Raw genomic sequence first — 14970 nt, forward strand, 5'->3', positions numbered from 1 at the left:
TTGATGGCGTCGATGCCACTATAAACAGCCCATTTAATTCCTTGGTACGACCTAATTTAAAAACAGCTAACTTTTTTTTTTTAAATGAGTGAAGACATTTAGATTGAGTGGCCAGCGTAGCAGGGCAGGTATTTGACTGAAATATTGATGTTTCTCAGCTGCCTATCTTGACTAGAACCTGGCCTACGAAGCTACAGGAAGCCCTGCTATTGAACTTGCTCTGTGTCGACACTACCCCCGTGGTGTGGTTTTCTGCTACGAGCAATCAGAGGAGTCACAGGCTCATTTCACTGATTTCAAGTTGGAACACTTAGCAACAGGAAGATGTCCACACAGGTTGGAAAGCAACTATGAAATGCAAACCTTTTCTTTACCCACTGACTCTCCCGAGTGAGGCTGCAGGGGGGGTCTACCCTGGAGAGTCTATCTTGAAACGATTCTAAGATAAACCTTTGTCAGCGCTGAAAACTCCAGAGTGAAAGCCAGAATGAGGGCCCCATGTTAGTCTATACTACAGTTGCTTTAATTACTTAAAAGATCAAAGGGCCAAGACTTAATAAACCTAGTCTACTGATTGCAGGTTCCGGAACTTTCCACAACCAGGAAGGAGATGCCCACACTTAGGTGCATGGGTGAGAAAAGGAAACACTTCCTTTATAGTCCTAGCTAGGTCAGGTCACAGGGGTGTCTAAAAGGGCTTTGAAATAACTCAAAGAAAGATCTGAAAATCCCCTCCAAAAAATAAAGTGTCAGATTGACGGGCCCTCTTCTCCGTCCCACCCTCTGGGGTTTTCCACCACTGTGGTGAGTGGGAGGGGGGGGGGTCACAAAGCTGCCAGATTTCTTCATGATTTGTAAAATAACACCACAGGAGAGGCAAGCATGAAGCAAGAGTTCAACTCTTGAAAGGGGTTTGGTTTGTGGTTTGATTACTGGCATAGCTGATGACCTCGGCTGAAATTGTGCAAACACGGAATTGGAAGAGAAGGAGGTGGGGTAGAACCTTGATGCATAAAAGGCTCAGTGGGAGTCACCACAGCACGGAGGTCAGCAAGAGAGGCCCAAAATGAGGTGAGTCCACGATGCACATCTCACACTTGGGGCACTTGGTGGGAGAGGTGCAAAAATGGAACGGGACCAGTGGGCTAAAGTTCTAGGTGAGGCAAGCCCATGGGCTGTAAGCTGCATGCTGCTGAGGACAGTCGTGAATGCAGCTCAACCCCAAACTGTAAACTTAGAGAATTATGAGGCTTCCTTCCTTCCTTCTTCCCTCCTTCCCTCTCTCCTTCTGTTCTCTTCTGTTCTCGTCTGTTCTCTTCTGTTCTCTTCTGTTCTCTTCTGTTCTCTTCTCTTCTCCTCTCCTCTCCTCCCCTCCTCCCCCTCCTCCTCTCCTCTCCTCTCCTCTCCTCTCCTCTTCTCTTCTCTTTTCTTTCTGTAACCTGATTGTGCAGTTTGAGCTGTGAGTTTTGCAGGTGACAATGTCATGCTGAAAAGTCAAAAAGGCAGGATGTGCCTGGAACCCCAGGGGGTGAAGGGCCAGTGACCAAGCCCCTCCTCCTGCATCCATGAGAGATGGGCTTTCACACGGGCTGCTTATCTCAAAGGAGAGCTTTTGCCCTTAAGTTCATAGAGGTTTTGTTTTGACCAGGTACAGAGCAGCTTCCTGGAATATTGACCGTGCCTATTTATAGACCTGCTTTTATTGAAACAAAGACACTAGTCTCACATTTTAGTGACACCATCAAGGCACCCGGATTTCTACCAAATTAGAGAGACTTTGGAGGCTGAGAAAAGACTAGAAGCAGAACATCACCAAGAAATTCCTGCCTGGCCAGCATCTGCTGGGATTTGATTCCCTTTTAAGTGGGGTCTGTGCACCAATGATGGGCAGCCACAGTCATGCCTTTAGGAAGTCGGTTTTCTCCAGGTAATCACCTGGCATTCTTGGGTTTGATATACCACCCTTTAAAATCAAACACTCAGGAAGTGATACGAACAGCCAGACATGAGTTAGGGGTGACGGTGCACACCTGGTGACTCTGGAAACTCAGTTTGTGACAAGCCTGGGCAATGAGTGACATTGTGTCTTAAGAATGACAACTATGATGAGTTATACATTTAAATGACCGTTTCATTATGGGACATTTCAGAAAGTAGCGAGAATAGCAAAATAAACTGTAGCCCTCACCTTTAATTTAGCTACAATGTACTAATGGTGTCTTCATAGCCTAGAACTTCACTGATTTGTGGCAGAGGCTTCTTGCTGGGCATTGTGTGTCATCACTGAGAAAGGCTCACAGCTCTGTGCCTCTCTCCACTCCGTTCTGCTTTTCTCACCCCACCTCCCTCAGCTGTTTTGAGACAGGCACTTGTGATGTAGCACAGGCTGTTCTCAAAGCCCTGATCCTCCTGCCTCTGCCTCAGAGTGTGGAGAGTTGGGATGGCATGGATGCTATCATGCTGGCGGCCTTCTTCCCTCTGTTATGTGGTCCCTCTCTGAAGCTTGGAAAGAATTCCCAGTGACATGGAATTTGCTGAAGCCTGTGGGGATGGAGCCGGGGGGTTGGAGGCAGGGAGGATGCAACTCCTTGGCCTTAGCGTTTTATTCTCGTTCTTTACTGGCTGCTTAATGGAAAGTGTGTGTGTGTGTGTGTGTGTGTGTGTGTGTGTGTGTGTGTTGCATGCGTCTGCGGCACACACACATGGAGACCTCACATGCAAGGTGACCCACTCTCCATCTTGCCACCTCTCTGCAGAGCCCTGGGAGCTGTTGTCACTCTCCTGCTCTGGGGACAGCTTTTCGCTGTGGACTTGGGCAATGATGCCATGGATACTACAGGTGAGTCTCTGGGTTTTCCTGGGCACTGTGCACCCCAGCACGGCTGTGCCCCAGTGTGGCCCTATCAAAGCTTCACCATGTGAGGGAAGACCCAGCTCCTCTTCCTATCCTCTTCTTCCCTAAATCGTTGGGGCTTCCCTTGCTCAGCTTCCACTCGGGGGTGCAAGGGAGTCTGGTGTGCAGGGCAGCTCCCTCTTGGCTGACTTTTCATAGGAAGTCACCTGGGCATTCACAACCCTTCCTGGCTTCTTTTTCTTGGCAGATGACAGCTGCCCAAAGCCCCCGGAGATTGCAAACGGCTACGTGGAGCACTTGGTTCGCTATCGCTGCCGCCCATTCTACAGACTGAGGACCAAAGGAGATGGTCAGGCCTGGATGAGTGTTTCTCCCTGCACACCCCTGGCCCTGGCTGGTGTCCCTTTGATGGATGGGGCTGGGGTACCTGGCCAGAAACCTCATGAGTACTGCCTGGAGCCAGGAGAGTTAGATTCCAATGAAGTTTCTGTCTCCTGTTGGTGGTTCTTCTGCCAAACTAAGTTGTCTCAGCTTCCTGTTTTGAGGCAGCAATTTCATAGCCCCTGTTGCCCGGAGTGCAGTCTTCACCTATGACACTGGGCAGCCTCACTATGTTCTCGCCAGTTTCTAAGAACATTACTGTGTCTTTAAAGCTCCTGTGGGTCTTATAGCATCTTTTTTTCAGAGATACTCTTAGTTTCATTTTTTTTCGACGAGGAAACTGAGACACAGAGTGACTGAGGAAGCCTGTGAGAGGCAGAGTCAGGGTCTGTCTGAATCCTGACTTCTTCCTGTCCTATGCTGCCAGCTGTCATAAGTGACTTCTATCCTGCCAGGCACAACGTGACTCGTGACTCGAGGCCCAGTACTCCGGCCTTCCTTTGCTCCCTTTCCTCTGATGCTTTAACCCTTCTGGTTAGAATCTCCTCGTGCTGCACCGAGGCCGATTTGTGTTCCCTGAGCTCATTCTTCCTTTTGTTTCAGGAGTGTATACCTTGAACGATGAGAACCAGTGGGTGAACAAAGACCTTGGAGAGAGACTCCCTGAATGCGAGGCAGGTGGGTGCTGAGGTCTTAGAGCGTGGGCGGGGATGGAGGCTAACGTGTGGCAGAGCCGTGTTCCTCCTGTGTGGTCTGAATATGTGAGAACCGAGACAGGGGTTAGAGAGAGCGAAGCAGGGACAAGACGACCCCCAGAGAGCTCTGTAAGTGGCATGGCCATTTAGGCCCAAGGGGGTTGGCTCCATCTACCCAGCTTCCCATGGAGATGCCTCCAGACAGAACACTCTGCTTACAGAGACTTGGTCAAAGGTAAAGTGAATGACCCAGGAAGGAGCAGGCTAGCTAGCTAAGCCCACAAGGGGTAAGGCAGGACATGGGGGTGGGGGAGCTGGGACCCCTGCACTCCATAGTTCCCCCCTCTTCTGCCTGGATAAGAATTTTGCTCAATTTCTACAACCAGTGGGAGGAACTGGCAACTGGCTTTGGGTTAACTTCAACATCTGTAAAAAGTCTATGTTCCTGCTAACACTGCTGCATGCCCATCTTTGAGAATGAAACATACACACAGCTTCCAGTCCTTTCATTGAGTTTCAGAGACTTGTGAAATTTTTGTGTGTGATAATGTTTATATATGTGTATGTGTATATGCAGGTATATATATTTATATAGTAGTTTATCAGCCAGGGTTTAAAAAAATTCTGTCTTAGTCACATGCTGTGTAAATACCAGAAATGAGAGGGGCAGGTGGCAACGACGGAGCGAATGTTGCTTGGTGTAGAAACAGCAGCGGCTGATGCTTCCAGGGCCTCCGTGGGTGAGGCCTGCCCCGTACTGCTGCTCACCCCCCTCCCTCCCTCTGCAGTGTGCGGGAAGCCGAAGAATCCCGTGGCCCAGGTGCAGCGCATTATCGGCGGCTCTCTGGATGCCAAAGGCAGCTTTCCTTGGCAGGCCAAGATGGTCTCCCGCCATAACCTCATCACGGGGGCCACCCTGATCAGTGACCAGTGGCTGCTGACGACGGCCAAAAACCTCTACCTGAATCACAGCGAGGACGCGAACGCCAAGGACATTGCCCCGACCTTACGACTCTCTGTGGGAAGAAATCAGTTGGTGGAGATTGAGAAGGTGGTCATCCATCCCAACCGCTCTGTGGTGGACATTGGGCTGATCAAGCTCAAGCAGAAGGTGCCCGTCACTGAGAGAGTGATGCCCATCTGCTTGCCTTCCAAGGACTACGTAGCACCAGGCCGCATGGGCTACGTGTCTGGCTGGGGGCGGAATGCCAACTTTAGATTTACGGAACGTCTCAAGTACGTCATGTTGCCTGTGGCTGACCAGGACAGCTGTGTGCTGCACTATGAGGGCAGCACAGTGCCCGAGAAGAAGACCCACAAGAGTCCTGTGGGGGTACAGCCCATCTTGAATGAACATACCTTCTGTGCCGGCATGACCAAGTACCAGGAAGACACCTGCTATGGCGATGCTGGCAGTGCCTTTGCCATTCACGACCTGGAGCAGGACACCTGGTATGCAGCTGGGATCCTGAGCTTCGATAAGAGCTGCTCTGTGGCCGAGTATGGCGTGTATGTGAAAGTGAACTCCATCCTGGACTGGATTCAGGAAACCATGGCCCAGGACTAGCGCAGGGCTGACTGGTCGGCTATGCCCACTCAGGCTGGCAGCCTACGTCTGAGAGCACTACTCACCACGGAAGAAGGGGGAGTGGAAGGGACAGGTGCTAGCCCCGCACTGCTCGGTCAATAATAAAGAACTTGTTTCTGACACCTTTGTAGTCTGGGGCTTTTATTCTCATTTACAGTACTGGGCAGCCAGGCAGGGTGGACTGGAAAAATGGGGATTCCCCCCCCCCAACATCCTGAGGTGCCAGGAAATCCCTAGGGTGCTGTAGACTGCCTTGGGGAATCATGTTTATGAAACCCAGGTCTGAGGGATATCACTGTGACCCTTGCTTTTCAGTCAAGGAAAAAGACTTGGAGAGGTGAAGTGCTTTGGTTATGGTCACTCAGCTACTTAACCATGGAGCTGAACTCGATCCTGTCACCTCTCTGAAGCGGGTGAGGAAAGCCCAGAGTGGGACAAGGGTTGTGACAGAAGCCTGTGTTTGTGCTTCCGCCTGCCAGTGCCCCAGAAACCAAGAGCGCACTATTGACTTAATGGGTCCTCCCCACAGCTCAGCCCACAGATTTGCCCGGTGACTTAAGTTCCCTGGCCGCTGTTTTCCCCAGATCTTTTCCATCAGGGATAAACACTAGTGACTCTCTAGAGCTCCCTGGCTGGAATGTGCTGGGATTGAGTTGGGTCTCTTTCTCAGTGGCTCCTCTTCCACAGAGGAAAAACTCAGCTGCCCTCAGAAGTACACTTCCTGGCCCCAAGTCTTCAGTTCAGCCCTTCTCTAGTCTACCCTCTCACCACGCCAAACACAGCCTCTCCTCACAGCGCCTGAAGCCACCAGGGAAGCACTCACCTGCATGCTCGGAGTCACTGGGCATCTTCCCAGGGCAGAGCTGTGGCGTCCAGGAGACAAGGACCTATGTTCTAGAACTGAAACAGCGAAGTCACACACTCACACAACACCTGGGAGCAGGCGGCTGGCCACTACCCAGAGGGAACCGAGAAACCTGGCCCTTCCTTCATGGCTCCGCTTTCCTAGTAGCAATGCAGCTCTCTTCCTGCACAAGGCCTTTCTCGTCTCTCCTCAGAGACCTTTCTCTGTCCAGGAGTCCTTTACACGGTATCCAGCACTGGACAGGACATATAACACATGCTTGATAAACACTAATGGAAGGGAGAGCAACCACGAGAGGATCTAAGACACAAACCCAGACTGCAGGCCCCCTCTGCCCTCACCCCAGCCCTCAGGGTGAAAGATGAAAGTGTTTTCCCCTGTGCAGGCTTTGAGATTTGCTGGCACCTGAGCACTTAGGCTGAAGGATGGAAGACCCAGTTGACAGTGAGTTGGACCAAAGAATTTTATTCACTCATAGGGATGTGGAGAAAGGGTTAGAGTTCACCTAGGAGTTCTGTGACATTAGGGGTCTGACTCTCATCTCTGCACACGCTAAGCCGGGGTGGCTGCCACAGCCCACTGTGTATAAGAAGAGGATGGGAAAGGACTCTTCTCCCATCCCTGAAGTGACCCAGACAAACTTTCTGAGCCACAATCACCAAAACCGGGTCTTGTTTCACTTTTCCCCGAAGGACAAGCTTAGACAGAAGGAGCTGACCACAGGGCTGGCCCTGAGGTGACAGTGCCGCTGTGACAAGCCTGGGCCTCTGTTGGCAGCAAGCCTCTGGCTACCCAGCAGGTCTCAAGCTGCTTGGCCATGGACCTCCAGATCTGTACCTACGCTCTCATTCCAGTGTCAGGAACACCAGAGGATTAACAGAAACACAAGCTTCCTGAGCTTGGGCCAGGGGGACCCTGGAAGCTCAGCTATTCTTCAAAAGCCACTGGGAGCAGCAAACCCCACAGGCATTTCCCCCTTACAATTTTGGTCTTGAGTCCTTGAAATAAGAGCTCTGTCCTTTGCTTCCCAAGGAAGTAAACTTGGTTAGCTTAAATTGTGCTGGATGGTGAAGGGCCACCTTTTCCTCTTATCAATTTAGTAGCCTGCCAGCTATAAATGAGCAGAACCAGGCAGCGCTCTCGGTCCATGCCAGGACAGTCCCTGAAACTAAAGAATTCACCTACAACTAATAGGATGCTATTATTTCAAGAGAAGCTGGGACAGGAGGGAGCAAAAGGGGTAAGTGAATGGAGGCACGGGGAAGGGTTGCGTGTGTGCACAAACATGCCCGTTAAACTGTTCTCACAGTGTCTAGGACGATGGATGACCTTAAGGGTAAAGACAGGTCCAGGTAGAGGGAACTTATAAAGACACCAAACACTGCTGCCTGTCTTCTCTAAGGCTCTCAGGGAACGGAACTCAGACATCTGGAGTTTTGGGGTACTGGGGCTTCTGCACAGGGGCCGATGATTACAGGCACATCAGACCTCTTCGCTGGGGCAGTGACCACGTCTTTGAGGGACTCCAGACCACAGGCCCTCTGGGTTCAGGCCTTGTTTCCACCCATGACTCTTTCATCTCCGGCAACCATGAGTGTGCTAAATGTCTTGATAGAGGAGGTCATATTTGGGGATATTCTTGGGATCAATAGGACTTTGAACAATAAGTTTTCCCCTCATTGCTCCCCGGTAGATGACTTCAATCAAATCCATGAAGTCTTGTTTGGTTTTGAAGCTTCCTACAAATTTAGTGTGATCCGGAGACCTGCAGCAGAGAGAAATACCACGTCAGAGCTTTCCACTGCATGAAGCCTGCACGGTCAGCAGCCAGCGGCGGCCTCTTTCCCCCATCTTGTCTAGGAGGCTCTCCACCCGTGGTGTGGCCATTGCCCTTCCCCAGGCAGAGCATACAGGACCACATCCAGGGCAGAGGTAAGATCCGGGTGTGGGAAGACCCTGCCTTTCCGTCACGTTCCACGTCACTGACTCCAGGGTAGCCTGGAGAGCTCTGAGTCCTGCAGTGGGTGGAATTTGCTCAGAGTCTCTGAAAAAGCCCATTAGCTCATCACAGTTGCTCAGGTCCTCCTCTCCGACTCTTCTGAGTTGTGGGTATTAATAAATAACCTTACAAATTATCTTAAACATCAGGCATACTGCTCGTAGGAAATTTAAGAAGAGAAATAACGCCAGCTGTGAGGCCAGAAGTCACTTTTTGAGGGGTACCCTTCCAGTTCTGCGTGTGTGTGGGGTGTGCATTCTGTTTATTTTGCTAGGGTAGGAACCACACCACAGATCCTTTAGTAACATGATCTTACAGCGATTATTTGCCTCGGGGCTGGAAGATGTACTCTGACAACACACTACAAAACTGCTGGAAATGGAACTACTGGGCTGAAAGACGAAGCACTGAGAAGGTGTGGGAAACTGCGCCCTGAATTCCACGGGAAGAGGTTGTTCTAAACAATCACAGTAAGCAGATCCGAGCAGAACAAGCAGCTCCAAACAGACAGTGTCAAGCTCATCTCCGTCAGGTAATGGGAAAGCAGACACCCCGCCCCAGATCAAGGGATGACCAGCCCTAGGCCCATCCAGGGGTGCTCATCTAGGGCTGGGAACAGGGTGGAGGGCAGTGCAGAAGATACCATGTGACTTATTTTGACAGGTCTTCTTGAAGAATGGCTTCAAAATTCTGAGTGGCAGAAGACACTTGCAAGAAAGAAGCGTGTCTCCCTGGCAGGAATGCTTCTTGTGCAAATGACAACTCTACCAGCCCAAAGCTTAGGAACCAGGGATTTTCCTGCAACAGAATTTTTTTTTTTGAAATTTTTATATTCTGTGCTCAGCTAATACAGTTATTCTATGTTTTCTATACCTAAGGATGGTTAGTCAGCACTTCAAAGGCTATGCTATTTTTTCATATTTAAATTAGAAATTAAAATTTGCCAATCACATTGAAACACCTGCAAATTGCACTGAAGTTTCTCATAAGAAAAATAGAAAGCAGCAAACAAGGAGCCAGCACTCACGTGGCCAGACTCAGAGAGCAACGGAAAAGTAAGTGAGCTACGGAAGCTGCCCCGAGAGAACCAACTTTCCAGACTGCAGAGTCAACTTAACTTACCCATAATCCACTTTCATGTGCTGCCCATTGAAGAAAAACACAGTAGAGGGAATATAACTGATGTCAAAATACTGCGTGTAAACTGGAGTGTGGTCCACATCTACCAGGTAAATAGCCGCCATCTTACTGAGGTCAGCGGAAGTCTTTGAGAGCTGTGAATGACAAAAGGGATGGAGGTTACACTGTACTATGCCAGGAGCATGATGTGAACCGTCTTATAATACTGTATGTGAAACTTACTATAACTTTTTTTTTTGAGAAAAATTTTGTTTGAGAAAATACCTGAACCAAGTATCAAGTGCACTTGAAATCCTCATAAGACACAATCCTGGAACTTGCTATAAACCAGGCTGGCCTTGAGCTCACAGGGGTCCACCTGTCTCTGCCTCCCAAGTACTGGGATTAAAAGTGTACACTACGCCCAGCCAGACAGGGTGGAACCCTGTTGATAGGCTCTGGAGAAGGCACTGTATGGTTGTTTGAATGAGAATGGCCCTTATGGGATCATATATCTGAATACTTGGGCTCCCAGTTGGTAGGAATATTTGAGAAGGTTTAGGAGATGTGGCCTTGTGGGAGGAAGTGTGCCATGATGGGCAGTCTTTGAGGTTTCAGAAGGTTTCACACCGTTCCCAGTTAGCTTTCTATGTCTTTTTCTTGTGTCAAGATGCGAGCTCTCAGCTATTTCTCCAGCGTCATATCTGCCCGCTGCCATGCTCCCTGCCGTGACGGTCATGGATTCTAACTCCTAAAACTATAAGCCCCAAATAAACTCTTTCTTGTATAAGTTGTCTTGGTCATGGTGTCTTATCACAGCAATAGAGAAGTAACCAAAACTTCTCTTTTGTTGATGCTTGAGATGAGTTCTTTTTAAAGTTTTATTTACTTGTGTGTGTGCAGGGATAGGACGGGTGCATGTGTGCTACACACGTGTAGGGGCCAGAGGACAATCTGTTGGGGTCAGGTCTCTCCTTCTTAGTGGCAAAATCCCTCACTTGCTGAGTCATCTCATGGGCTTGTGTTTGATTATTTTCAAGAAAGGAATCTACACTCTCAAAGTGAGCTGGGAGCACAGACAGTGCTAGAGCGTGAGGTCTAGTTTCAATTCTCAGTACTTCAAAACAGAAACTATAGATCCTGATATACCTGCCGGCGACAGCTCAGGACACTCACAGATCCTGATCCTCCCCAGGCTCTGTCTTCGTAGACAGGGAAATTAGAGAAGTGTCTGACGCCACCTCCCACGGGCTAACGGCGCTCGATACGATACATTTCTGGATCATCTTCTCCCAGGTTAATATAGCATTCTTACTTATTGACTGGAGTGTGTGTGTGCGTGTGTGCGTGCGTGCCACACGTGGGAGTGTGGGTGTACGTGGAGGTCAGAGAACACCTTTCAGGATTCAGTTCTCTCCTTCCACCGTGGGTTCCGGAGATGGAACTCGGGTTGGAAGTCCTGTGCAGCCAGCACCCGTCCTGCTGAGCCACCTCGCCAGCCCCGCACACTCGTTTTAATGACATGGTGCTACTCTTGCATTTGCTTCCCACAGTTGATGGTGGAAGAGAGGCCCGTCCTTGGTTCAATCTCCACGGTAAACAGAGACAAGGAAAACAAAGACAAGAAAACTCTCAGTCTCCTAATTTCCCTCTTTACTAATTGGCGTGTGAAGATGTGCTGTGAAACTTGACCTCTCCACCAGGCCGTTCTAGGAGCAGCAAACAGGTAGCACCTTGGCAGCCAGGGAAACAGCTCAGACCCCGCTTTACCGCTGTTGCACCCTGGAGGGATTTCTGAGTTCTGTATGGACTGTTGCTGTGACCGTGAAAAGGACAAGGTTCAGACATCTAGTGTTGGCGTTTCCTGCTCTTCCCCTGCTTGACTTTTCATTCAAAGCTGCTCACTTAAAAAGTCACTTACAATGTCATCCAGCTGCAGACAGACCGGGTCCTCATCCCTCCCAAACCTGAGAACCAGCACCTTCTCCGCAGTGCTTTTGATGGCCTGGTCCACTTCTTTCTTGCTGGTCAGTTTGGGCAAGAGGAAGCTCATCTGGACAAATCCCAGTGGGAGTCTTCACTGCCAATTCTGCGAAGTTTACGGACTGTTTAGATGAAGTACATGAGTCCTGGTGCAAAGAACAAAACAACGCCATTGAGCCTCAGTCATGAATTCAGGTGATTTAAGAAGCCTTCCAGCAAGCCTATTCTGTGAAGAGGCCCCACCCCTGGCTTGCTGTCCTTGGGCCCAGCTTCCAGAACTTCATATGCCATCCTGAAACACCAGGTGACCGCTTTCAGTAATTTCTCTCAGAAATACATGAGAAATACCATACCAGAAGAACATATGCACGGTTTTGTGTTTGTTCCCCTTTAACACAAGAGATAAGTCAGTGGTCCAGTGAATGAGAGATGATACCCTCAAATGTGGGGACTGGAGATCTAATTAGATCAGAATAGGAAGAGAAGGCAAAGCCTGTGACTGCCCCCACTCTGTGGAGCCATGGGCAGCTGAGCAGAGAGGCAGCTACACAGAGAGGTTGGCCTGCATCTAAAGGATGCTGCTATCCCTACCCACAACACCACTGTCTGAGTCCAGGTGGAACCAGAACTTACGGGAAGTGCTGAGGCAGACGAACTTGCTGACGTCAGTCAGTTAGTGTAGGAGGAAGCGCAGCAGAGGCTCTCTCAACTTTCTGTGCTACACATTGTTTTTTTTTGTTATATTTATTTATTTATTATGTATACAATATTCTGTCTGTGTGTATGCCTGCAGGCCAGAAGAGGGCACCAGACCTCATTACAGATGGTTGTGAGCCACCATGTGGCTGCCGGAAATTGAACTCAGGACCTTTGGAAGAGCAGGCAATGCTCTTGACCACTGAGCCATCTCTCCAGCCCTACACATTGTTTTAAATCTAACATTTAATGAGATTCCCATAGCCCCACATAGAAAGCTTCCAGATTCTACTATGGTAGCATACCATTTCATATGTGGACCATACTTCAGTGGCCCTTTGTTGATGGACATTTGTATGTTCTCATGTCCTGGCTTAAGGAGTCTTCCTAGGTACACTTTATCACATGACAAACAGACTGACAATGAGTGTGTGGGGCTAGGTGTGGTGGCACACACCTTTGATCCCAGCACTTGGGAGGCAGAGGCAGGTGAATCTCTGTGAGTTTGAGGCCAGCCTGGTCTACAGAGTGAGTTCCAGGTCAGTCAGGGCTACACAGAGAAATCCTGTCTTTGAAAAAAAAAACAAGACAAAAGTGTGTGGAAATCACAAATAAATAAATAAATCAGAAGATACTGCAATAGAGGGGCCTAATCTGGATCTTCTCTGTCTCCTTTTAGTGCTGGGCTTCTTATTCTGCAGACTAGTTTGTTCTGTTTCCCTTCAAGCTATAGAACAATGGTTAAAACCTGAGATACAAAATTGCTAGTCATGTTGGGCGGTGGTGGTGCACGCCTTTAATCCCAGCACTTGAGAGGCAGAGGCAGGTGGATCTCTGTGAGTTCGAGGTCAGCCGACAAGAGCTAGTTTCAGGACAGACACCAAAGCTACAGAGAAACCCTGTCTTGAAAAAAATACCAAAAAGGAAAAAAAAAAACAAAAAAACATTGCTAGTCTAGCTTCTCAGTTTATAAGAAACTTCCCATGTGAGGAGTGTTAGGAGTGAAAAGCTATTATTGAGGGTGTCCACGAGATGTGTTGAAGAGAGATTAGATAGCTTGAATTTAGTTTCAAGGTTTGTTAATGCTATGAAACCTGAATTCTCTTTTCCCCATGCATCAAAACTCACATTTTAAGGTATGAGTAGGGCTGGGAAGATGGATCAGTTGGTAAAGTGCTTGCCTGACAATCATAAGGACCGAGTTTGATCCCCAGACTCCACATTAAAAGAAACCTGGTGTGTGAAGGCATGCTTATGATTTCAATGCTGGGGAGCTGGAGTCAGGCAGCTCCCTGGGGTCTGATGGCCACTCAGCCTAGCCTATTCAGTGAGTTGTAGGGAGCCTGAGACCTTGTCTCAAAAAGATCAAAGTGGACGGCAGCCAAGGCATGACACCTGAGGTTGCCTTTGGGCCTCCATGTGCAGGTGTGCAAAGGCAGGTGCACACACAAGATAGGAATAAAATTTATACAAGAAATGAAGTTGTTACAGCTATGGGTCACCATTTGAATATTTTTACACGTGGATCTTGCCTGCATGTATATCTGTGCACCATTTGTGTGCTGGTGCCAGCAAAGGCCAGAAGAGAGTATCAGATTCTTTGGAACTAGAGTTACAGACAGATGTGAGGTGCCACATGGGTGCCAGGAATTGAACCCGGGTCCTCTGGAAGAACAGCCAGTGCTCTTAACTTCTGAGCCATCTCTCCAGCCCTAAATAGAGAAGCTGACTGCCAGTATAAACGGAGAATCAGAAATGAGCACTAAATACACTTGGAAAGCCCAGTTTTGGAGCAGTCAAAGAATGACAAAGTCAAAGGCACATTTAAGAAATGCATTAAAGCTAACAATCATTAAACAACGACAGTAACACACCTTGGCAAGAGAGAGAAGGGACAGCGGGAATGTTAGAATTCAGAGGCAAAGCCTCTTTGGAAGGAAAACTGGCACGTTCTTTACACAACAGCTCTATTTTGAGAATATGAATTAGGACACAAAGACAGGTTCACAGGATAATTAACACATTGATCATGGCAAAAAGCGGCAAACAACCTAAATAGCCATCAACAGGGTATTGATTATAGTAGTCTTGCGAGTTACCTATACAAGTCACTGAAAAAGTTATGAAGCAGTATGTAAAGTCTGATTGCGCTTTTTGTAAAGATCGAATGCATAACATTTACATAGGAAAATGGAAATACATATCCCAAGATATCATCAAAGGACATATTTGAATATGAGCAAACAGGTGATTATTATTATTTCCACTAATGGTCTCGGTTAGCAGTCCATGTTGGCTTTGAATTTGTGGCAATCTTCCTGTCTCTGCCTCACAACTGCTGGAATTATACGCTTGTGCTACCACGCCAGGAAGATAACTTTCATTTACGTCAGGGCGGACAGTCTCCTTTCCAAAATTTCCCGCACATGTTTTTCAGGATGTCGGTGCCAGGGAGGATACTTCGGAAAATCTGTCAGCAATCCCGATTCCTCCACGGGATAGCCGAGGCACAATCGTCTCCTTCCTCAGTCCCAACCCGGGAAAGGACCTTAACCCCGACTAACCTGGGCTGTTGCTTACAAACGCTTCTTCGACCCGCAAACCCTTACAAACGGAAGTGAGATACATAGACGCAGAAAATAAACGTACCATCGCGTGCCCCAGTCAAGAGACCAATAAGCAGACGACATTATCTTAGTTCTCGCCCACCTGGCACCGCCCAACCGAAATTATGTCATTTCCGCCCTTCGTAAATATGGCCGACCTCGTTCTGTCTTCCCTCTCACGCCT

General features: G+C 48.7%; 2 protein-coding genes across 4 annotated transcripts; one reads left to right on the top strand and one right to left on the bottom strand.

Moving 5' to 3' along the window:
• The first annotated feature begins 938 nt into the window (after positions 1-938).
• Positions 939-5640, top strand: LOC125402498 (haptoglobin). 2 transcript variants are annotated; one of them, XM_048437321.3, is made up of 5 exons: positions 939-1071; positions 2757-2839; positions 3102-3203; positions 3839-3913; positions 4719-5640. In XM_048437321.3, the coding sequence occupies exons 1-5, from the start codon at positions 1067-1069 to the stop codon at positions 5495-5497; spliced, it is 1044 nt and encodes a 347-aa protein (XP_048293278.1). In that variant the 5' UTR covers positions 939-1066; the 3' UTR covers positions 5498-5640. The 2 variants fall into 2 exon arrangements, with proteins under 2 accessions (XP_048293278.1, XP_048293277.1); XM_048437320.3 differs by lacking the exon at positions 939-1071 and adding an exon at positions 1649-1927.
• A 1192-nt stretch (positions 5641-6832) lies between these two features.
• Txnl4b (thioredoxin like 4B) lies at positions 6833-14969 on the bottom strand. 2 transcript variants are annotated; one of them, XM_048437322.3, is made up of 4 exons: positions 14830-14969; positions 11423-11630; positions 9505-9656; positions 6833-8148 (listed from the first exon to the last, which is right to left on the bottom strand). In XM_048437322.3, exons 2-4 carry the CDS (start codon positions 11552-11554, stop codon positions 7983-7985), a joined length of 450 nt encoding a protein of 149 aa, XP_048293279.1. In that variant the 5' UTR covers positions 11555-11630; positions 14830-14969; the 3' UTR covers positions 6833-7982. The 2 variants fall into 2 exon arrangements, with proteins under 2 accessions (XP_048293279.1, XP_048293280.1); XM_048437323.3 differs by having other exon boundaries at positions 14745-14892.
• Between the last annotated feature and the right edge of the window lies 1 nt (position 14970).

Source organism: Myodes glareolus, chromosome 22 (genome assembly GCF_982192425.1).
Source record: "Myodes glareolus chromosome 22, mMyoGla1.1, whole genome shotgun sequence".
Taxonomy (NCBI): domain Eukaryota; kingdom Metazoa; phylum Chordata; class Mammalia; order Rodentia; family Cricetidae; genus Myodes; species Myodes glareolus.